At 42.8% G+C, this 25,022-nt stretch overlaps 1 protein-coding gene and 1 long non-coding RNA gene across 3 annotated transcripts in view; one reads left to right on the top strand and one right to left on the bottom strand.

Annotated features, from left to right (window-relative positions):
* The window catches only part of LOC147000142 (uncharacterized), a 91,564-nt gene extending 66,555 nt beyond the window's left edge, over nucleotides 1–25,009 (bottom strand). Inside the window, exons 1-2 of the long non-coding RNA XR_015046199.1 lie at nucleotides 24,756–25,009; nucleotides 10,632–10,791 (exon numbers count right to left, since the gene is read on the bottom strand). This is a non-coding gene — a long non-coding RNA (uncharacterized LOC147000142). The remainder of the gene's footprint in view (nucleotides 1–10,631; nucleotides 10,792–24,755) is intronic.
* Hectd2 (HECT domain E3 ubiquitin protein ligase 2) overlaps nucleotides 1–25,022 on the top strand; it is a 96,646-nt gene that overhangs the window by 4,845 nt on the left and 66,779 nt on the right. The window contains exons 2-3 of one of the 2 annotated variants that reach the window (XM_085834093.1): nucleotides 3,986–4,036; nucleotides 4,825–4,887. In XM_085834093.1, coding sequence (XP_085690219.1) covers nucleotides 4,855–4,887 — 33 coding nt within the window. In that variant the 5' untranslated portion in view covers nucleotides 3,986–4,036; nucleotides 4,825–4,854. The remainder of the gene's footprint in view (nucleotides 1–3,985; nucleotides 4,037–4,824; nucleotides 4,888–25,022) is intronic. The other variant, XM_029472590.2, reaches the window with a different exon arrangement.

Here is a 25,022-nt window from a genome sequence, read left to right as displayed (position 1 = left end):
CAGGACCCCCAATGGAGGAGCTAGAGAAAGTACCCAAGGAGCTAAAGGGGTCTGCAACCCTATAGGTGGAACAACAACATGAACTAACCACTACCCCTTGCCCCGGAGCTCGTGTCTCTAGCTGCATATGTATCAGAAGATGGCCTAGACGGCCATCAGTGGAAAGAGAGGCCCATTGGTCATGCAAACTTTATATGCCTCAGTACAGGGGAACGCCAGGGCCAAGAAGTGGGAGTGGGTGGGGAGGGGAGTGGGGGGTGTATGGGGGACTTTTGGGGTAGCATTGGAAATGTAAATGAAGAAAATACCTAATTTAAAATTTTAAAAAAGAAAAAGAAAAAGAAAAGACCTCCATAAGATGTAGCTGTAAGGTAATTTCTTAATTAGTGATTGATGGGGAAGGGCTCAGCCCATTGTGGGTGGAGCCATCCCTGGGCTGGTGGTCCTGGGTTCTATAAGAGAGCAGACTGAGCAGCCCATGGGGAGCAAGCCAGTAAGCAGCACCACTCCACAGTCTCTGTATCAGCTCCTGCCTCCAGATAGCTGCCCTGTTTGAATCCTGTCCTGGCTTCCTTCAGTGACAGACTACAACATGGAAGTGTCAGCCAAATAAACCCTTTTCTCCCCAAGTTGCTTTTGTCATGGTGTGTTGTCATAGCAACAGTGACCCTAAGACACAGCCCACTGTGGCATAGAAGACATGGTGGCGGCAGCTTTAATACTGCTTGTGGCTTCTATTTTTTCTCTCTTCTCAGCTACAAACCAGCAGTTTTCTAGGAATCTTACCAGAGACCCCATTTACAGGAAAATGACACACAGTAAACCCTTTGAGCAACCCTACTGACTCTTGACTTGACCTTATGAGACTGTAATTTCATCCAAGGCATCTTCAGAGCCACCTTACTTATCAAAAGAAATAGAAAAGAAAATGGGGGGGGGGTGATTTCTTAGCAAACATTGGAAATACAAGTTGAGAGCCATCAAAATGGTATATATGGTTAAGGCTACGAATTAATTGCATACTCTATCTTGAAGAGCCTGTACCCAGCCACCACTTGGATGCGTCGTTTCTACCTTGGGAAACACATCCTGCCACTTGGGTGTATCTTATTTTCTTCTGGGTGCCTCTTAACTCTCATGCTTAAGCCTGTATCTAAATATCTTTAATAAAATGTCCAACTTTGCTTCACTATACCAGCAAGTCCTGAAGTTCTCAGTTCAGTTCAGCCTGTGTTGAGGTCCTTAAAAGCTGAGTGGAACTTCTTAGCCTAGTGAGGCAAGAGCATCATGAACTGTTTCTGTCCTACTGACCTAGCAAACCACATGGGCCCCACAACCTGAATGACACAGGTTGCAGATCGGGTGTCCAAACACATAAGCCTGGGGAGCATATTTCAAACACCCAGCTACCACAAATTGGTAGTTTCATTATTTCCTTTTTTTTTTTTTTTTTTGAGACAGGGTTTCTCTGCATAGCCCTGGTTGTCCTGGAACTCACTTTGTAGACCAGGCTGGCCTCAAACTCAGCAATCTTCCTGCCTCTGCCTCCCGAGTGCTGGGATTAAAGGCGTGCACCACCAAGTCCAGCTCATTATTTCCATTTTTAAGACTAAAAAATATATAAGTACATCAATAATTATGTTTATTAGTGACTATAACTAATAATCTTTTAAAATGCACTAGCAGCAGCTTAGCCAGCTTGCCCCCAATGGGAAATATACAGAATCTACTTTGGTAACTGTTGTCAACAGGATAAAGCTCTGAGATTTAGCACGGCATAGGGGAGGACCCATCAGGATGGCCTCTGTCCACGCTCCAGCCACATCTCGTGTCACTTGTCCCCTGGCTCAGCTGCTCTTCCTGCTCCTCTGTTTCATCTCTTATGCAACACACTGCCACCATGTCCTATACCTACATCTACCCCTACATCTTCTAAAAGAAATCTCTCCTCTGTGTGGCCACACTGATTTTCTCCAACTGACCCCAGCCATGTCTAAGGACTGAAGGGCAATATTAAAACCACCAAAACCAGCTCTTTGAGGAGAGTCTGGTAAGCGAGCACAACTGAGCCTCTTCCTTTGACTGAAGATCTTTCTGTAACTGTCTGCAGTGAGGGGGAGACTTCAGAATGAGGCATAGGAGGAAGTGATTGAGATGCAGGTCCAGCCTGTGCCTGGCTCTCCCTATGCCATAACTGGTGGTCTTCCTGACACTTAGGCTGGTTGCTCTGTGGGGAGAAAGAAGCAGAAGTTCTTGTCGGGAGTGGAGGCGGGGGACAATGGCAGAAACAGTGCTGAAGAAAAAGCTAAGTCAAAAATAAGGCCAGGCTGGGGAGGTCACAACTTCCTGGAGAAGTCTGCTAGAAGCCTGTTTCAAGTAGGTCGGAGAAGCAGAGCTTCAGTGTGATCCTAGAGGGAAACTCAGCAACTTGTACCCTTTTGGAGACGAGGAACAGAGAGAGGCTCAGGAGGTCATGCTGTCTGCCAGGCAGGGTTACAATGTGTGGTAATTTGAGTGAGAAATGTCTCTTACAGGCTCAGGTGTTTGAACAGTTGGTCCCCAGTTGGTGGCGCTGTTGTGGGAGATGCTACAGCCCTGATGGAGAAATACATTGCTAAGGGTGGGATTTAAGACTTGAAAAGTCTCACTCCACCTGCAGTCCATTCCTTCTGCCTCTGGAATGTGGAGGATTATGTGACCCCCCCTGCTTCCTGACCCTGCTGCCGTGCCTGGCCTGATGGACACTTATTCCTCAGAACTATACGCCAAAATAAACTACTTTTTAAGTTGGTTCTGTCCTGGTGTTTCATCATAGTAACAGAAAAGTAACTGACAGAACTTGTTGAAGAACTACCCAAGCTCTCCATGCAGAAACTCCAATGGGCAGGGCCTTCCTCACATCCTCCAGCTGACAGGCCTAGGTCTGAGCTCTAACGGAGAGCTGAGAAGTCCTATTATCCGTCAAAAGACTGACCAGAGAGCATGAAACAAAGCCAACACTTAGCTTCCCACTTCCCCTCTTACACTGACAATTTAATAGGCACAAGTTCCCAAACGGGGAAAGAGACGAATGATTGGCTTTTCAGACCTCAGATCACAAATACAATCAGACAAACCTAGTTATAGAAACTGAGTGATTATCATGCAACTGTATTTAGGGTCCATAAATTCCGTGCAGACTTCTTAAAAACTGCTGATTCCAGGCAATCTCTTAAGACATTGATTCTGGAAAGCCTGGATAACACCTTGATGATATATGGACACTTCAGATCCCCCAGTGAATGTGGGTGCAGGTAGTTTCAGTGGCCTAGACAAATAAAAGGAGGAAAGTTTAAGCTGCAAAGGCTGCTGGAGTCATTTAAATACTGTATGTAGGGGACGTGTCTTTGCGTAGGTTGCCTCTATGCTATGAGTTATACGGCAGGCCACCTGTGTTCTGGTTGTGGGCTCATCAGCACCCCTGGGCTATCATTTGACTTCTCTCCTGGCTGGCCAGCAAGGTGGTGACTCTGAACTTTGCAGTGGACCCCTGCGTTTCTCATTATGAGATGCGATCCGTCACTTGGCTCATCCTCTCATTTCGGTGGCTTTGGCTACCGCGTGCCTCTGCGGAAAGGCAGAGCTTCTCTCTGGATGCAGACAGAGCCGAGCTGATCAATCTCATGCAATGACAGGTCCAGAAGAACGTTCAGAACAGCGACTTCCTGCTCAAACCATCTGCTCTAGTCCTAACCGCAGCTCTGCTTCCCAGGGCTCCACCCCCGCCTGCCCTTTGTTCTTAACTCCCAAGGCCACCCACACTGTCACCTCTTTCCCAGGGTCCTGGGAGCCCCTCCCCTGTACGGAAGGGGGTTTTTGTTCCCTTCCACCTCTTAGTATTTTAAATTGCTCTGCGCCTAGATCTCTGATCTCAGCCCTTCTCCTCCTTAGTTTCCGGTCTAGGTTGTCAATCACTCCATTCCATCTGCTTTTCTTTCTTTCCTAGCCTGGAATAGAAGAATTTCCAAGAGTTTCCAGTCCCTGCTGGTGGATGAAGGTCTGGTTTGACAAAAGACCCCTTTCTAGTTCTTACTTACTGCGTGCCTGATCCGAGAGGGGACTTGGGTGTGTGCCATGCCCCAGGGAAAGGAAAGAGAGAGGGATAAAAAGCCTCATCCTGCCAACGGGACTGATGCCAGATCCTTCTCTGTTCGAGTCACCGGCAGTGAATGTCACTCTGTGCGGTGTCTTGGCAGCCAACTGGTTTTCCAGGGCGATACCCCTGTGAATCGCCTGAACTCCATTCACAGCATTCAAGGAAAAGTACAGAAGAAAAGCTAAACTAGATTAGACCAATCTTCCTCCCGGAGCAATGGAGCTCTTAACAGCAGCCATGACTGGCAGTTGCCCTTTGAGCTATTTACCTCATTAGATTAGGGGCAGCCGCAAACAGCTTCTTTTCTTTAGTAACTCAGCACTTAAGTTTCTCTTTTATTCCCACCACCATTACGTCCTGCCAATTTCTGCTGCCTCCTTCATTGTTCTTGCCTTCATTATCTCTCACATCCCAGCTCCTGGCAGGGTTTGATTTCTGTTTCAAGTCTCCCCTCACCTCTACTAGAGCAATCTCGCAGATTCCTATAGCCTAGCCAACATGTCTAAGACTCCATCTATACTCAGGCCCTCCTCAGGCCAGTGTCCCAAGACCATCTGCAGAGCTCCAACCTTTATCCTCTCTCATTTCCTTCATCAGCCTTGTACTGTTAGGGTTTTGGGAAGAGAGACAAGAAAGAAAAAAAGTCTGAAAATAATCATTGCTAACACAATATTTTCTGAATATTTTAGGCATGAAGTCAATTGAATTCAAAGGTGCGGATGCTCCATAGACAAAAGCCGAGTGCATTTAAGGTAATTTAATGCTGGGACTCTCTTAGCTTGTGTACCTATAACCTGCACATAGGTCTGATGTATATTAACCCATTTGGTCTCTTGGATGTATATAATTTAGGTTTTTAATGAAGCTAACAAAAAAAAATCCATGAGTGCAGGTGGGTCTGCCACAGTTGCTTAAATAAATATTTATTTAACTGGCTGGCTCATTTCCTCCGGCCTGATCATTAATTATATTCACATTAGAGTCTATTATACTTCTGTGTGATGCTTTCTGATTGTCTCATGAGCACATTGTGCTGTTCTCGGAGGGCTATCAATTCTCTGGGAAGGGATGTCAAGGCATTTGCTCTTTGCCACCCGAGGTTCAGTCTAATCCTCTCTAGCACAGATGAACAGACAGGGAGAGTCATGCTTTGGTTATGGCAGAGAAAGGTGGGGGTCTTTTGATGATGTTTCTCTAGCCAGTTGCTAAGCAGAAGGAAAGCAATCACATCAAGCTAATGGCAGTCCACCTGGAAAGATGTGTTTGGTCGGAGGCAGGAGGGAGAATTAAAACGAGGCCAAGGGGAAGGGAAGTAGGAAGACCTACTCATACGATGTGTAGTTACTTATTCCTTTAGAGCGTTTCTTTTTCATCCCTACAAAGGCAGGGTCTGAAACCACCCGGGATGTCTGACAGATATATATTACTGCCCCCATTGACTGTGTTGTTCTGTGAAAGGAAGACTTGGGAGAAAGGAAAGAGAGAAGTGGCAAGTAGAAATGGTGGTCTCAGGTCAGCAATAATCATGGTCGTGGTGCTGGTTTTGTTTGTTTGTTTGTTTGTTTAAGATTTATTTATTGTATAGGAGTACAGTGTAGCTGTCTTCAGATACACCAGAAGAGGGCATCGGATCCCATTACAGATGGTTGTGAGCCACCATGTGGTTGTCAGGAATTGAATTCAGGACCTCTGGAAGAGCAGTCAGTGCTCTTAACACTGAGTGATCCCTCCAGCTCCCGTGGTGCTGGTTGTTTTAAGCCTAAACTCTGCCCGCTTTTCTGTGGGATAGAACTGTTTGTCTCTAATGCCAATATAAATGTATTCCTTGGCTTTGAAAAGAAATACCCAAGTAACTCTCAATGTGGTCAATCCATCTTAATTTCTGGGAAGCAAAAGAACAGAGGGAGGGAAGGAGGAGAGTGGAGGAGGGAGAGGGAGAGAAAAAGTGATTCAGTGCGTATGTGTAAGAGTGTGTGTGTGTGTGTGTGTGTGTGTGTGTGCATTCTTTTTCAAGTCCCTTGGATGGTGCTGACACCATTGTTACTTCTTGAGAATAGACCTTTCCTAAGTCACCCACTCATGTTTTGAAACTTGCCAGGATTTGAAATAATTTGATGAGTTTTCAGGGCTAAAATTATCCTTGGAGGAAAAGTCCTACACACCACATATTCATACATACCCCGGAGAAGAGTCTAAAAATGCATTGTTTCATCATCCGTGCTGGTAGTCAGGGCTGGATAATTCAACTCTGCCCAATTAGGGAGCAGAAATCTGTATGCACCTCTCAACACGTCTCCATAGCTGCTCTGCCTGGAAACCACATTGGACACTATGTGTGTCCTCTCCCTCACTGCTGCATACTGGTATTTGGAGTGTCCTGTTCAGCTAAGAAAAAGGGAGACTTCCTCATCTGCTGCAGAGTTGGCTTGCCCAGAGAGGAAATCTGGGAGGAGAGAACGGGTTATACATCATAGTGTACCCTAAAGTTGTTTAGCAACAAACAAACAAGATGTTAAGTTTCCCATTTTAAAAAGTGGGGATTTGACTGGGCCTGGATTTATTCCTTTAAACCCAGCAAGGCAGCAGCAAGTGGACCTCTGTGACTTTGAGGCCAACCTGGAATACATAGCAAGTTCCAGGCCATTCAGGGATACACAGTAAGATTGCCTCAAAATAGATAGGCAGACAGACAGACAGATAGATAGATCAGGTCCTGGGCCAGTGAAATGGCCCAGCTGATAAAGCATTTGCTGTGCAACTCCAGCAACCCAAGATTGATCCCCAGAACCCAAGTAAGGTGTAAGGAGAGAATCAACTCCATAAAGTTGTCCTCTCACTTCCACATGCGTGAGGTGGCAATTTAAACAAACAAACAAACAAACAAACAAACAAACAATTTTAAAAGGGGTTTGTGATCTAGAAAACACACTCATTTCTTTTCATTGTCTTTAAGGAAACCCACAGGACAGGAAACACTGGTCCAAGTGAAACCTGTGGCTAGATCATCTCCACCAGCCACGACTCATCCCCTAAAATCATGCTGCTAATTTAACCAATGAGTTTGCTTTGTCTTCAGCAGGTACATGGCTAAGTTACTTTAGAGAGAGGCAGCATCTTAAAGACATCCAGTTGCCTGGGCTACAGAACACTTTTACCTCTTCCTGAGTGTCCAAAGGAAAGACTGCTGGGGGTGATGTGGTGACCTTGGAGACCCATTTGATCTAAATGTACACACCTAGTCTTTTCACATCGCTAACTCCTTTCCTCTTCTGGGAAAAATGCCGTCCCTCCCTCCTCCCCACCCCGCCTACCCTGCCCACTTAGTGCCCTCCCCTTGCCTGGGTCAAATAACACTAGTTATTTGAGCTGTAACTGGCACTGTCAGCTGCCTCTTCCTACCTGTGCTTGGGCTTTGGGAAGCATTGGTGAATGCTTCATCTTAGGGCTGTGCTCCACATAAGACAGAGCCTCAGCAGATGGAGGGCAGACCATGGTAAGATGCCCTGACATGTAGGTTGCCTGAGAAGCCAATGAACTGAGGCATAGGCTGTAGAGTCCCAGACACTGAAGCCCTTTCTCGTTGTAAGGTTGTTTGCATGAAACGGAATGCACATGCCAGTTGTTTCGCTGTGCTTGTGTTTAAGTGGGGCAGCTAATGCTTGTTTCAAAGAGTGAGGGGGTTCGGGGAGGGGAGTGATCTTCTCTGATTACTTTTTCTGTTCCAAGCTCCGCCCCCCCATACATTCTACTAATTCCTCTAGCTATGGAGATGAGCATTAATCTCTTCCTCACATATGAGGAACCTGGAGCTCAGAGGGGCCAAGACACTTGCCAGTATCACACAGCAAGTGACTGGGGAAGATACCTAGTCCGTCTGCTTGCCTAAGCCTTTTTAATATAGGATGTGCACAGAGTTTATATGTTGTGGGTATTCTGGGGAGCCAGGATGACAATACTGGGCTGAGGCATGTTGTAAAAGTCACATGGAAGATGCCTGACTGTAAGCTGTGCTGTGCATTTGGCTGACTAATGTCCCTTCCTTGAAAAGCCTCTTCATCCCAGAACAACGCACACACACATATGTGAATGCATGCATTCGCACACACCCTCGGAAAACTCCCTTGTGGTTTTTCAAAGTGCTTTTCAAATATAACATGTTTAAAGGGCTAGAGGTATGTCCCTCCTAGCAGACAAGCACACTTGCTATATTTGAAGAGGACCTGGGTTTGGTTCCCTGCACCCAGGCTGGGTGGCCTGTAACTCCAGCTTGAAGAGATCTGACATCTTTTTCTGGTTTCTGTGGATAGACACAGACAGACAGCTAATGAGGTACATTTTTTTTTAAAGTACATTTTAAAAATGTAAGATATTTTTAAAAGTCGCCCCAAGACTCCGGGAGAACTGAGTGCTCCCTCAAAGTGCTCCTCCATCTTTCAACCTGCTGATCTAGTTTCTTTATCACACTGTGCTGTGATGAAAGGAAGATTTTTTTAGCCCATGAAATCAACAAGAGTCTTCATCCTCTGAGCATCTTCAGCACAACCTCACTGGGAAACAATCAATTATCTTCCTACCTAAAGGGAACCGAGTTTTATGCCTAATAACCTCAAGCTGCCACTAGAGGGCAATGTAGTCACTATTCACCACTATACACGCTATACCACTAGACACTATACACCTCTAAAGGGGTTCCAGGGGGGTCACAAAAACAGCTTTAAAAAAACTTATTTCTCATTCTTTGTGTATTTCACCATACTTTTAAAATATAGATTCTATATTTAAGTTCAAAAAGACATTTCACTACATAAAAAGAACACTTCTAATAGAGGCTTGCCAGAGAATCAAAAAGCCTGTAGATTAATTCCTTGGCCTGGAGAGAAGAAATTGCCAGTGGATTGCAGGCTCTTCTGTATTGCCCTCTCTGATAACATCAGTAGAATTTCTTTAACACTTTTGAACTGTCCAAGGTCCCACATGTTTCTCCACTGTGTGTATGAAAAACTCACATACACAAGACTAAGCACCCGTGAGTCCTAGGAGGGTGGAATATATTACAACTTTCAGTCTAGGAAGGTTCTATGTATTTCTCTCTGAGGTGGGTCTTGAGGTATAGCTAGTTTGAAGAATACTTGCCATATGCTTAGCAAATGCATAGGACATGAGTTTAGTCCCTACGACCACACAGACATCAACACTCACACACACACACACACACACACACATACACACACACACACACACACACATACACACACACATACACACACACACATACACACATACATACACACATATACACACACACATACACACACATACACACACATACACACACACACATACACACACACATACACACACATACACACACATACACACACACATACACACACACATACACACACACACACACACATACACACACACATACACACACACATACACACACATACACACACACATACACACACACACATACACAATACACACACACATACACACACACACATACACACACACATACACACACACATACACACACATACACATACACACACATACACACACACATACACACACACATACACACACACATACACACACACATACACACACACATACACACACATACACACACACATACACACACATACACACACACATACACACACACACATACACACACACATACACACACACACACATACACACACACACACACACACACACACACACACACACACAGAGTTTGCTTCTGAGGCATGGATTCAGAGCCACTAATGAGACAAAGGACAAAGGGTAGGTTTCTGGCGGGTCACCTTCTACCCCCCCCCCCCCCCATTGTCATGATGTCAGATGAAACTTCTATACAAAGCCTTCACCCAGAGACCTTTGTTCAACCTTCCAAGAAAAAAAACAAAAACAAAAACAAAAACAAAACAGAAAGCCACAAGCATTACTCTGTCAGTTTTACTCCCATGATTCATTGCTTTGACCTTTCTGATAAGGCCTAACACACAGCCTTGTACTGTACTTAATCTGCCTTAGGGCCCCGCCATGATTGGAACCGCTAGAAGGCCAGGCATGTTTGCTCATATGTATAACCCAGAGTCTCACATATAATACAATCTTGGTAGAACCTAACAGTCTCTTTCTTTACGGAAAAGGTTGGAATTGTATTTATTTTCCAGCAACTATAAATTTGAACCTTGTTTGGTGTCTGTCTGTCTGGTTTTTTTAGTCTGTTTTGACTCCATCTGACTTAGCAGCTGTACTCACCACTTCTAAAAGTGGATTTGTATGTGACTGAAGGACTTGATAAACATTTAGAACTAACATGTAATTGAATTCACAGTTACATACTTATTTGCTGGCTTTAATTCTTTTCTCACCCTATTTTTAATAATGGTCCTTAAATGCTTTAACCTCCCTTCTCGCCCACCACCCACCAGAGGTTGTGGAAAAGAAAGGTTATTAGGATACAGGGGAAGTGAACCTGTTTAGAAATGGTTCTTTGGAGCAAATCCCTTCTGCGCTGTCAGGAAATCAGCAGTTCCGTTCACCGGTCAGCTGTGGCAGCTCGATCCACTTGCACTTCACGCACATACCAGCAGTCCGGTTCAGTAATGTCGGGATAGCAGCAGTGATGGCATGACCTAGCAGAAACAGTCAGACCTTAGTCAAGTCGGCAGGAGTCAGCCGGTGAGACCAGGGCCAACGGGGATGCCAGGAGAAGTTCTTTGCTGTGCCTCTCTTAGCAAAGACGTGAGACCAAGAAGTGTTGCATAGATTGTTCTACAAGCAATCCCCTCCCACAGTCCATTGAGTCCTATTTATATTCCTACCAAACATCATGTGTGCTCCACATCTCTTGCCTCACATGTGTCTTGCCTCAGCACATTAGTCTGTCTTAGCAAACTTCCATGTGAGTCAGTAGTATCAGCTGACATCACCGCCCACTGGCCTGGGTCCACAGAAACAGCAAAAAGCCACCAGCATATCATCAGAGGTTTTTAGTGTGTTTCTTTCTATGGACTCCTGACAAATGGAGCTCAACAATGCATGTAAGGTGAACCAAGACGTGTGTGTCATTAGCAAAGAATCCTTCATCACGTGTCCTTTCATGTGCTGGCTTTAGCAGACCATCCTTTCACCTGTCTGCTTCAGGAAAACACTCCTTCATGTGTTTGCCCCAGCAGGACACCATCTGATACAAATGACTTTCCAAAGAAAGCAGCAGTGTCCCTTTTATTCTTTTATGTTGCTCATAAAGCCATTTTTGTTTATTTATTTTTCATCCCCCCCCCTTTTTTTTAACATGGTCTCTCTAGGCAGCTCTGGCTGCCCTGGAACTTGTTATGTCGAACAGGATGTCCTGGAACTCACGGAGATCCACATGCCTCTACCTCCCCAGTGCTACGACGAAAAGTATATGCCATGACTTCCCAGATTTATGTTTTGAATGATTTGGCCAATTTAACTCTATTTGCACATTCAAAGAAGCTTATTATAATCTTTCTAACGAATTCAAGCATAAATAATTGCCAGCAGCTGAGTGTTGTTGTAATGCTGGCTGATATAATTCTACTCCTAATAATGTATTTGTTTATTCTGTAAATGTTCATTAAGTGCCTACTGGGAGTCATGCTCCGCTCTTGGCATTGGTATAGGGTGAAAAAGGACTGTTGTTTGCTGCCCGGTGGTGTTGACATTCTAGCCAAGGTGAGAACAGAGAGACACAGTGTGTCAGGAGTCGGTAAGCCTGTGCAGTATCGCTTGGCCATACATGTGCGACTTAATGAAGGACTTTAAAAGTTTTAAAAATAAAGGGGGGAGAGATTGCTCAGTGGTTAAGAACACTGGATGTTCTTCCAGAGGACCAACTTTGATTCCCAGCACCCACACAACAGCTCACAGCTATTGGTGACCCCAGTTCCATAGGATCTGACACCCTCTTTTGTCCTCCAGAGGCACCAGGCATGGAAGTGGTATACAGACAGGTACATATTCATGCAAAACATCACACCACACACACACACACACACACACAAAGAGAGAGAGAGAGAGAGAGAGAGAGAGAGAGAGAGAGAGAGAGAGAGAGAGAGAGAGAGAGAGAAAGAGAGATTTTTTTAATGGTTTGTGTTTAACACAATTTCCAGTATCCTCTCCCCCATCACTTTGTTAGGGATACTCCGGATGGAGGTTCTCTCCCTACTTTGAACTTTGCTCTTGACTCTATTAATTTTTTTTTACCATGGTATCGAATTTAGCCCAAGACTAAGGAGATGACTCCATATGTAATACTTGCTGTACAGGCATAAATTCAAATCCTTAAGGCCCACATACAAATCTAGGCACAGCCACACATGCCTGCAACCCTGGTGATGTGGGTAGCCTGGCCTCAAAGATTACTGATGCTTGTTGTTGCCTGCCAGGCTAGCTCCAGGTTCAATGACAGACTCTATATCAAGAAATTAAGATGGAGAATAGTAGAGCAGGATGCCCAACATCATCTTCTGACTTCTGCATGTTCAGGAGTGTATGCAACAACCCCCCATGTGCTCTCATGGCATGCACGTGCACAAACACACTCACACATACATACACACACCACACTTCACAGATATAAAAACAGGGCAGATTTAACAGCTTAAAACAGCAGTCATGTATGAGTTCATGATTCTGTTGGTTAGAAGCTGAGACGCGTCTGGTTGGATTCTCTACTGAGGGGTTCACAAGGCTGAGGTGAAGGATCAGCTGCCTGAGCTCTGTTGACAGAATGCAACTCTTTACAGTTGTAAGGCTGATGTCCCTGCTAAGCCCCTTAGCTCATGTGTAGGGAAGGATATAGGAGCTGCTGGGTTTGTTTAAACTCTCTGCTCTGACTGTTGACTATTTGGGGTGACAACTCCACTTTTACTGGGTAATGACTATTTAAGACCCATTTTCTCTACTTTGCCACATAAAAGGCATAAAATTGGTGTCATTGTTGCTGCAATGAAATCATTTATGATGGAAAAGGCAGAAAATGTATGATTTTTAGGTTTCAAGAGCATTTCTCTTTGGCAGATATATAATAGACAAATGACTTAAGCTGTCAAAATACAATTCATTAAATGTGATTAGTTAAACTCTTGTTAACATACATATTTTACTTAAAAGTTCAGAGTACTGAGTTAATGAAGCAAGTACCTTTGCTCTCTGAAAATGTGATTTCTCTAAATACATGGCCCTGGGCTCACTACCAACTAATCCAGAATCACTTGTTAGAGCTTATGTCAAACAACGATTCCTGGGCCAACCCCCAAAGTTATCAAACCAAAATAGGACATTTTTTGGGCTATATATAATAATAGCAGCAATACAGGCCATTTCTTATGAGGAAGATGATGTAGTCAGTCAAGTTCTGTGGATCATGAATCATACAAGAAAACCTAATCTTTCTTTCTTTTCTCTCTTGCTGCCATCAATGGCATCAACTTTATTCCACAGAGCATATTCCCCAGAACCTCCATGCAGGGGCTGGGGTTGGGTGAAAGAGGAAGGAAGGGAGGGAGAGAGAGAAGAGCTTGTCCCCTCTCTCCCAAGTTCTCTATGCAAAGAAGCATTCTCCCTTAAAAGTTCTGAAAATACTTCCCTTGCCTTTTGCTAACTTGAGTTGGGTTAAGCCCCCAGCTTTAAATTAATCATTGTGGATAAAAGATGGACTTTCATTGATTGGCCACAAGTAGCACACTCACGTTTAGCATGAGACATGGAGACTTCTTTTCCTAAAACATCTTTTCTCTGCATCAGAGGAGAACCCGGCAGGAGGGTGTGGAAGATAAGGAGAAACAGCCAATGAGAAGACACCACAGCACCCACTACACTCGTCTGACTCTTTAGCCACTCAGGTAGTACACTCACACTCTCAAAGATCACGATGTGAGGTAATCATGGATTCAGCTTAGACGTCCTTTAAAAGATGAATGAATAAAACATGATGGTATGCATACAGGATAGTATCTTGTTTAACTATGAAGAATGAAATCTTGTCACTTGCAGGAAAATGGATGGGACTGAAAATGATCCTGTTAAGTGAAAACATCCATGAGCATGCAAGGTTCTTCAGTCTTCCACTATCTTCTTCAACTTCTTTCTTCAGCATGATGACGTTTTCATTATCGAGGTCTTTTACTTCCTTGGTTTTGTCAATTCTAGGATCTTTATTTTTTTTTCCTTCCTCTCTTTCTTCTCTATTCCCTCCTTCCTCTCCTCCCTCCCTCCCTCCCTCCCTCCCTCCCTCCCTCCCTCCCTCCCTCCCTCCCTGCCTGCCTGCCTCCCTTTCTTCCTTTTTCTATAGTTGTGATGGGACTATTTTCCTGGTTATTCCTTAGCATGCTTGCTATTAGTATTTGGAAGATTACGGCTTTTTTTAGACGTGGATTTTGCATCCTGTCACTTTGCTTAAAATGTGTGTCATTCTCTTGAGGAATTTTAGGGTGTCTTATCTATGGAATCATATTATCTGCAAGTAAGGATACTTTTTTCCCCCTGTTTATCTCTTTTGTTTCCTAGTCTTATTACTCTAGTTAAGGCTTTGAAAACTGTGTTGAGTAAAAGTGGATAGAGCAGAAAACCTTATCTTGTTCCTGATTGTAATGGAAATGCTGAGTGCCCCTCTGTCGGTATAATGTTGGTTATGTTTGTCATATATAGCCTTTATTATGTTGATACATGTTCCTCTATTCCTGGTTCCCTCGGACTCTTATCCTGAAGAAATATATGTTAAATTTTGTCAAAAAGACTTTAGTGTACCTATTGAGATAACCATGTGATTTCAGTAGTTTGTGTACAATGTTCTTACTGTGTTTATTGATTTGCATGTGTAAAACCACTACTGGGCTTCTAAAATGATGCCAACTTGATCATGGTGATTAATGTGCTCTTGAATTTGGTTTGCATTTTAATGAGAACTTTTACATCTATGTTCATCAGGGAGATTGATGCATGGTATTTTTTGTAGTTGTGTCTTTGTCTGGTTTAGGTATCTTGGTAATTCCAGCTTTTTATATATATATATATATAAAGCTGGAATTACCAAGAAACCTTTTATATATATATATATATATATATATATATATACCACAAAACCTTTTATATATATATATATATATATATATATGTGTGTGTGTGTATATATATATATATATATATATATATACACATATATATAAGGTTTTGTGGTTTTCTGTTTCATAGACATAAATTGAGAAGCATGCTGTTCTTCATTTTTTAAATGCCTTCTCTGTGTGCATGTGTGTGTGGTTATGTATGTGTATGTATGTTCGTGTGGATATGTGTAGGTGTGTGTGTGTGTGTGTGTGTGTGTGTGTGTGTGTGTATGGGTGTGTGTGCATGCACATGCATGCAGGTCCTTAAGTTCAGATACCCTGGAGCTGGAGTTACAGGCAATTGTAAAACTGCCATAGGCGCTAGGGACTAACCCCAAGACCTCTATAAGAGTTGTATGTGCCCTGCTCGCCAACCCATAGTTCTTTAAATGTCTGGTAGATTTCAGCAGTGACTACATCTGAGCTTGGACTTTTTTTGGTTGGGAGATGTTTTGATTGTCACTTCAATCACATTGCTTGCTATGTTTGTTTAATTAATTTATCTTACTTTCATTTAATTTTGGCAGAAAAATCATCCATTTCTAAATTTAGTGGAATATAAGTTGTAAAAGTATGTCCCATGGTTTTCTGAATTTCGTTGGCGTCTGTTAATTTCATTAATCTGAGGGTTTTTCCCTCTCTCCTTTTGCTTAGTTTGGGTAAGAGTTTGCTTCTTGTGTATCTGTTCAATAAACAAACTCTTTGATTTTTTTAGATAGATTTTTTTTTTGCATTACAAATTTCCATTTCACTAAAATTTTTCTTGACTTTAATGACTTCTTTCCATCTACTGGTTTGGGGTTTGATTTGTTATTGCTTTTTGAAGAGCTTAAGATGCACTGCTATTTATTTAAGATCAGATTTTTCAAACGTAAGCTTCCCTCTTAAGACTGCTGTCAAGGAATCCATAGCTTTGGGTTGCTGTGTTTTTGTTATCATTTGATGGCCCAATCACCATTTAGCAACGTGTCTTGTAATCATGCGTTTCTGTGCCTCCTGTGGTTTCTCCTGCAGCTGCTTGCTTTTCTTTTCTTTTCTTTTTCTTTTTTCTTTTTCTTTTCTTTTCTTTTCTATTTTTTTTTTTTTTTTTTTGGTTTGGTTTTGATTTTTTGAGACAGGGTTTCTCTGTGTAGCCCTGGCTGTCCTGGAACTCACTCTATAGACCAGGCTGGCCTCGAACTCAGAAATCCGCCTGCCTCTGCCTCCCAAGTGCTGGGATCAAAGGCGTGTGCCACCACTGCCCAGCCTGCTGCTGATTTCTAGTTTTATTCCATCCTATCAGAAAGAATATAAAAATGGCTTCAATTTTCACGGATTTTTTGATACATACTTTATGTATTATTATTATTATTATTATTGCTATTATTAGTGTTTTTAAAAGTTTTGTGAGCTGCCTAAAAGAATATGCATCCTTCAGTGTTTGGATGGACTCTTCCTAGATGTCTATTGGATCCATATGAATGACAGTATCATTGAGTTCATATTTCTTTTTCAATATTTGTCAGAATGACTTAGCTTTTGGAGAATATATGGAAGTCACCCACAATTATTGCATTGGGTTAACTCTGTGATAGCTGTATTTGGTGTGTATATGTTTAAAATTGTAATGTCCCCGTGGTAGATTGCTCTCTTAATTAACATGAAGTGACTTTCTTTGCATCTTTTGACTAAAAGCGGTTTTAACATCTCTTTTTTTAGATATTAGACCAGTGAAATCGTGTTCTCTTATTCACAGTGAAACCTTGTTCCCTGTTCTCTCTGCCTGGAATACCCTTCTTCCCATCCTCTGAGGCCAAGATCGCTCCAAGCTTTGATGATGAGGTGTGCTTCTTGGCATAACAAGATCCAAACACTTCAGGACCCATTCTTCTCAACATCCCTTAGAACTCAGTTACTTAACGGGACACGAGGAAGTCTTTCATAAGAGTCTGCTTTAAATCTAACGTGCCAGCCTGCGTCTTTTAGGTGAAGAGAAGAGATCATTAATTTGGAATCATTATTGAAAGGCCTATACTAACTACTGTCATTTTGTTGATTTTTTTGTAGTGCTTTGTGTTTTCCATGGCCTCAATTGCTTAATTACTGTTCTTGCATGGCTTGTTCTCTTCTGTAACAGCATAGGCATGTTTATATTTCTCTTCAGTCCGAAGGATTCCTTCAAGTGCCTTCTGTAGTGGCTGCTAGTGGTTATGACTTCCATTAGCCTGCTCTTATCATGGAAAGGCTTTCTTCATCCTTAATTATGCCATCACTTTCCTGGGCTTTTAGAGCTTCAACTGCATCACTCTGAGTCCTCCCGACTGGTTAGTTGTTTTGGTGAGAAGCCAATTGTTATTCCAATGGGTCTGCCTTTCCATGAGACTTGCTGTTTCTCTTACAGCGTTCTGTATGCTTTCTCTGCCTGTCTATTTCATATTTTAACATGAAACTATAATATGAAGAGATTATTTTTTTGGTCTTGTCTGTTTAGTAATCTAAATGCTTCCTGTACCTGGGCATCTCTTATCCTAATATGGGGATTTTCTGGTAATTGTTTCACAAAGTGTATGTATGCCTATGTATATCAAAACAACACATTATATATCTTTAAATGCCTGATTATCTATCAGCCTTGCCTCAATAAATTATTTTTCAATAGAACTGGAGAGTGACAAGATGACTCTGGACAAACGGTATTCCAGATGTGACCTCTTATTTCTCTCATCTATAAAATGGAAACAAGAATTTTCTACAACAATACCTGCTAAAATGGAACTCTGAAGACAATACAACTGCCAATCAGCTAAGGGTGCTTAGCACAGGCTCTGGTACCCAGCAGTGCCCATTAAGGTGCAGTTATTAAAATGCACCCTACCTCTCTAAGTCCTTTTGTATGTTTCTCATTTTTCTTCATAACACCCATTCAAGTGTAAGGAAATTAACTTGGAGAGTAGTTTTGCCAAAGCCCCATAAACTAGTTAAAAATTGCAAAAGATAGAACTAAAGTCAGTTTTTCTCAGCTTGCTATTTCCAATGCATGGAGTTAAAATTCATAGGCATCTTTTCTAACTCTGTACATGGAAGTTCAGTGAGTTATAAAGGTTGTTAGATTTTTCTGAGCTTTAACATAGATACAATTAAGATAATTTACTTAACTAGAGTCATGATTTGAAACAAGGTTTATCGGTCAAAATTTAACTGAATGGTTTGGGTTAAATTAAGATGAAATTGAAAAATTTGTGTTTGTGGAGTGTGTTCATTTGTATATACATGGAGTGTGTATGTACCTGTATGTGTGCAAAGTGTGTAAATCGGTGTGTGTCTTATGTATGTGTTATGTGGTATATATATGTACTTTGTGGAGTGTGTGTGGTCATGTATATGTGTTTGTGAAGTATGTGTGTGTTCATGTACATGCATACACATGTTGAAAACAATAGGAATATATTTAATGGCAAATGATGAGAAGAGCATTCAACAAGGTAAGGATTTAATTGAATAGTAAAACAAGAAATGAAAATACAAGCAGTCAAAGCTGCTATAGCAGTTTCAGTTTCAACAATGTTCCAGACTCCCGCTAAAGACTAAAGCACATTTCATTGATCAGAATTAAATCACATGCTCATCACGAGCTAAAAGGAAGTCCAGAGAAGAAACCAGTTTTAACTGAGCATCTTAACAAGGCAAGAGGAAGAAGGAATAGCAATGGCTGCCATTTTGATGTCTTTAGCTACCTTAGAATGTAGGACCATGAAATATATGGTTTCAAGTACAGGCTGGAAACCCCGGTGACCCTGAGGAACGGCAGGCATTTTGCCATGCTCCTGACACTAGGCTGCCTTCCATAGATTTGTGACCACCAGTCACATAGGGGCAATGCCCCAAGCTCCTCCACAGATAGAGGACGTGACCTGTGGTTACGTAGCCTCAAGACAGATCTCCATTTTAGTGAGGTACCTAAAGGCCTGAAGGGCTTAGCCAATTAGGCTTTCCTTCCCAGACATACCTCCTGCAAAAGGTATTTAACCTCAGGCCCACCCTGAGAAGTGGGGTACAGTTTTTATTCATGACAATAAATGTCAAAAACCATGGACTGTTTCTTTTCATGGGGATCCGCCATGGGGAGTAATGGAACAGGCCTTTGCCTAAAGAGCAGGCTGACTAATTCCCTGCAGAAGGCCTCTCAGTTCTCCCAGCCAGGGCCTCCACCAAGCCAAGCCACTCATTCAACAAGCCAAGGACTCAATCCCTGAGATACTCAGCCAGAGCTCTCCCTGCCTTTCCCCTTCAGCCCTGAGCTAGATCCAGCCCATGGGCCCCACTCAATTCTCAGCTCTTCAATGCCACCCAGCAGTGCCTGGGTGCCCAAGAGCCTAAGGACCAGATGGCCCTGGCCTTCCTGCAGGCCCGGGGACCCCTGTGCCAGCTCCAGCTGTCCCTGGGACCACAGACTTCGCTCTCCCACCTCTCAGCAGTGTCCCTCAGGGACCAGTGCTAGTGTGGGGTAAGTGCAGTCAAAACTCCTGCTGTGCCGAGTCCTGTGGCAGAGCAGAAGCAGGGACCCCCCCCCCATTTAACCCTACATTAGAATATTTATTTCTATAAACTCAAAAAGAATTATAAATAGGCATACTCTGTACAGGGTGCTTCTGATTTGTTGTTTATTATTTTATAGTTGTTTTTATCCCTTGCAAGTAAAAAAAAAAAACAAGTGTAAAATTAGGTTTAAGATTTAGAAGCGATCAATATATACAGGTAAGACAATTAGAATAATACATGCTGTATTCAAGGAGAACCCTCTACTAAGTATTTGTAATATATGTGTACACACATGTACACATACATACACATGCACAGCCCTTTAGGTGTGTCTAAAGAAAGTAACCAAAATCAACTTGAGAACAGGTACAACCATCTCAACATTTTCCGCTGTTAATACTTTTAGTTTAGATCATTTCTCCAAAGAATTAGCATATATAAGACATGGTCAAATGTAATTTGCTTTAGCCATAAATGCACACTCCTGTGAAAACAGTACACATCTTAAAAGACATCCCAAAAGTGGAGGAGTAATTTAGCTTCTTGGGACTTGTCAGAGCCTTTAGATCTGTCTCCATTCCTTTGATGAAGGTTGGCTTGCCTACACTTGGAAGAATATGGTTAAACATGGAGCCGTTTAGACAAGGCCCACTAACTTGGAGAAACTCTTTTGTAATTGAGATCTCATCCTAGAACCACCAGTCACACATAATTATTCAGATATGAAACCAACTTAGTAGCTGCTCCATGGAGCAGTATAGATATTGGCCATTTCCAGCTTTATGGAAAGTTCTTTTGATAGCCTTGTTCTTACCATTGGGATGCTTAAGAAGCAAGACCAGGGTGGTGTATACCTGTTATTAGGTGGTGTATACCTGTTATTACAGTGTTTGGGAAACAAGAGACAGGGAAATTAACATAAGTTTGATAACCAGGTTGATCTTCAGAGTGAGTTCTGGAGCAGCTTGGGTTATGAAGTAAGACTTGTTTCCAAAATGAATTAATACAATTTAAAATTAAATAGCAGCAATCCTAGGATCAAATCCTCTACATGAGTGTAACCTATCATGCAGAGTATTTTTCTAATTCCTCTTTGGGAGCAGTATCAGAGTGCCTTTACAAGCCTCGTCACAGAAACATCTTGCTTTGTTAATATGAGCTTATTGAGTTACCTCAACAGCACACTTCAGATAGTATGCTCCCTGCAGGCGGGGATTCAAGGAGTAATTAGACATGGCGCTTTCCCTCTTCTCCATGGATTTATTGTGGAACAAATAACAAAGACGCAATGTGGTCTGTGAATGCCAAGTAAATATGTACAATATGTTCTGGGAGCAGGAAGAAAAAAAATGACTCTAATTAGGGCATTCTGAAAATCCTTTTTTTTTTTTTTTTTTTGGCAAAGAATTCAGGTGAATGCCAGAGCAGGGGGTTTGGATTTTTATTGTAAAGGCTCTGAAAGGCTATTGAGGTATTTTTAAACAAAGGACCGGCAAAGAATTATATATATATTTTAAGAGGTCATTCTGGTGGCAATTAGAGTAGGTAAGAAACTGAAGGTAAGACCTAAGGCAGACAAAGCATAATCTTTAAGATGTTGAGGGCATTGAGGAGTCCGTGACAGGGGCATTGAGGAGTCCGTGACAAGGGGCATCCAGCTTTAAGGTGCCAAGCTTGACGATCACCGCTGCATTCTTCAGTCTTAGATCTATGCAACAGTGTATACTTTTTTTCAAAACTCCATCCTCTCTTCTGATTTGCTGCACTACAGTCTTTCTAAACAGTTTTATACATTTGAAACCTATTTCCGTATCATACAGCTCACATAAAGGTCCCACACACAGAAGTGAATATGGCCATTGCAAGTCAATCCATCTTCTACTACGAAAGTGGCTTTGTCACTCTTCCAACTCTGTCCTTTCCATCCCTGCATCCTCTGACCTCTGTCCCTAAGTCATCACTGTCCCGCTCTCTATTACCATAGATGTCTGTTTCGTACATTTGTATTATACTTTTTAATATAACATATTTTGGTCATATTCTTTCCCCTGCTCCTACTCCTCCCAGGTCCTCTCCATCTTCTTACCCTGCACCCCAAATGTCACATTCTTTTATTTTTCTTTCATGATAATCCCACCATTAGAAGCTTCTAAAGAAAGAGTTGTATAGGTTTAAAACAGTGTCTGGGTACAGTTTGGCTTTTGTTTTTAATAAAAATAAGTAAGAAATGTTCTATCTTTGTGTATGTGAAAACAGAAGTCGTGAACAGGGTCTTAGAGAACATCTCTAGTTGAATAGAACCTTTACTGCGTGTTTGCTTCATTTTGACGGCCAGTGTGTTCTACTTTCTTCTGTAATGCAACAGATTGGATGCATTTTTCTCCAAAAAGTTACAATCATTGTACCCAAGGAAGTATGCCAAACACGGTTAAAAGAAGTATATTTATCGACTTCACTACTTCAGGACCAATACTCAATTGGAATATGAAAAAGACGCTTTCCTTAAAAAGTGTGTCGCAAGGCTGATGAGATGGCTCACTAGATTAAGGAGCTGGCTGCCCAGCTTCACACCTGAGCTCCATCCTCAGGGACTTAGACAATAGAATGAGAGAACTGCCTCATGCTGCCTTCTGACCTCCACATGTGCAACATGGCACATCAAGCGGTAAATTAATGTGATAGAACCTTAAAAGTAAGTCGGAAGCACGAATTTAAAATAGAGCACATGATCATAATGATTGGTTAGGAACCATTCTTAAATGCTCTTTCAGAACCAATTTTGCTGTTGCTCAGTACACTATTATTACTGTGTGTAATTAAAGGGGTGCTCTGTCAGCTAGACTTTCCATTGCCTTCCAACTCTATTGTTGACATTCATTCCTCTTTGGATATAATGTCTCTAAATCCCATTTCATTGCTCCATGCAACCCTGTTCCCCTTTAGGTCTTTTGCCTTCCTAAATCAGATGAAAAACCTGATTGATCAAGTCCAGTTGCATCTGGATTTAGAAAGGTCCCCACACTTGACCATTACATTTGGTGACGCTGAAAAGCGTCTTCTGCACATCTTTATGCATAGCAGCCAGAGCTCTGTCTGACTCCCCTCAACCCCCAGATCCAGTGGATATACACAGAAAGTTTTTCGTGACAGCTGCTTTACAAGTTCTGCTAGAGTTATCATTCTAGCTTACCAAGAGCACCCCCATCTACCTCCCAGTCCTCACCCGGGGCTTGTATGAAAGAGACTTTAAGTGGTACATTATGAATCATGTATTTAGTAGGAAGTGGAAACAAATTCATCATGATGCTTATCTTTCCTATATAGAGCTCCCGGCAGAATAAACCAATGGGCTTGTTTCCGTTGGCTTATCTCGTCTGGAGCAGTAGAAATGAACACTTCTGACTTGCCAGGGTTTTTTTTTGCCAATATCTAAATATTTTTGTTCTATTGAATGTGACTAGATGTACAGACACACTTTTATTTTGTCTCACACATGAAAAGTGAAAGCATAAGGCATGCGATCCAACTCGTTTCTGATCCAAGTATTTTAATAGCAAATTACTAAATTTGCTTGTAGACAATAGGCGAGATAACCCACCACCATTTCAGAATTTATTCTACCAGTCTAGACACAGTAGCACGGTACATCTTGAATTGTATTTAAAATGAAAGGTTGGCTTTACAATGTTTGTTACCAGTTTTCAGCATGCTGGCCTGCTAAAAGAAAACAGATGTCTATGAGATAGTCCAGAGATTTAAGAAGAGAGGTCTAAAAACAAAAATTCAAGAAAAAGGAGACAGAAAAGGATGTTGCAAAGTAGTTCCTGGGTCATTTGGCTCTAAAGATTATCAGGACTGAAATACTTGGCTACTTTATTCTATTTATTCTACACCTTTTGTTATTAATAGAGAAATGATGGTGACAGCAAGTCTATTAAAACTACAAATACTTCCTAGAAATAGAAGCAAACTTTATAATTTCCAAAGTAATACAGTAGGCACTATCCTATTCACTTTATTGCTTGCTACAAATTCTGGGCTTGAAAAGCAACCTCATGCCAGGAAGAACTGTAACTATTTATTTAGTTCTGCGGACTCTTGAATTATATAAAATGACAGTCACCAAATCCCTTCTGAATTTGTTTCAGAGATAGTCTTGCTTCTTGTATTTGGAGCTGAGTATTCTTGGATTAGAAAATTCACTTCACCATGAATAAAATAACGAAGTCTCAACTAAAAATCCCAAGACCTCAATGTCGAGAAATTCTCTATTTTTAGTAAGTGGTACAGTGAATACTTCCTCTCTCCCTTCTCCTCCATCAGCAGGTGTCTCTGCCATTCCAGCAGACTGATAAAAGGAAAAGGAGGGGGCGAGGAGAAAGGAAATTGTCTAAGTCGTCGTCGGGTGGTGGAGGTGGGGATATTTTAACACGACGATTTAAAGTAATTCAGTTTTTAAACGTTCCTACCCAGAATTTATTACGAGGTTTATTATGAATTACTCAGCAGTTTGGATCTGTCCATCTGTAACTTATAAACGGAAGGGGACAAGGGATTAGAGGGAACGAGGGATGGCGGGAGGGGGCGGGGAGAGCAAAATGTAGGCGCGTGGGCACGGAAGGGAGAGGCGGACTTGGCAGTCAAGAGGGACCGCGGCTCAGAAATGGAAAGTGTGGCCTGGCCGTCCTGCCCTGGAGAGTGTGTGGGAGGGGAGCACGGTGTCGCATTGTCCTCTCCCGACCCTAAGCGCTTCTCCCGTAGGATGAGGCCAGGAGAGGACACGGGGGAAGGGTTAGTCATAAGGATGCTCAGGTAAGCGGTCTCCCAGTCTCCTTGGCGCTGGAGGCACTGGAGGCAAGATCAGGGGGCAGACGTGACCCCGAGTCCGCTTCCTGAGCGCGAGTTTAAAGGTCAAAGGCCACCAGCTGGGTCAAAGGTCCCCGGCTCACCTGCCGCTCCAGGTGAAGGGAAAGCTAGGGTTAGAATCCGTGTCACAGCCTCTACAAGGCCTGTTCGCCCTCGCACCCCAGCCCGCGACCAACATGGCGGCCAGGCGCCCCCCAGCTCCCGCCCCGCGCCGTCTCCTCAGCGGTCCTCGCGCGTGACGCGGGGCCGCGGCCTGAGCCCCGGCTGGCGGACCCGCGGGAGCGGAGCGCGGCCGAGGGCGCGAGCCGGGCGCACGCAGGGGGCGGCGGAGCCTGGCGGCCGGCCCGGGG

The sequence above is a fragment of the Mus caroli genome, unplaced genomic scaffold (genome assembly GCF_978045245.1).
Source record: "Mus caroli unplaced genomic scaffold, Mus_caroli_1 scaffold_20, whole genome shotgun sequence".
Classification (NCBI taxonomy): domain Eukaryota; kingdom Metazoa; phylum Chordata; class Mammalia; order Rodentia; family Muridae; genus Mus; species Mus caroli.
Note: the sequence above shows the minus strand (reverse complement) of the source record. Positions and strands in the feature narration are given on the sequence as shown.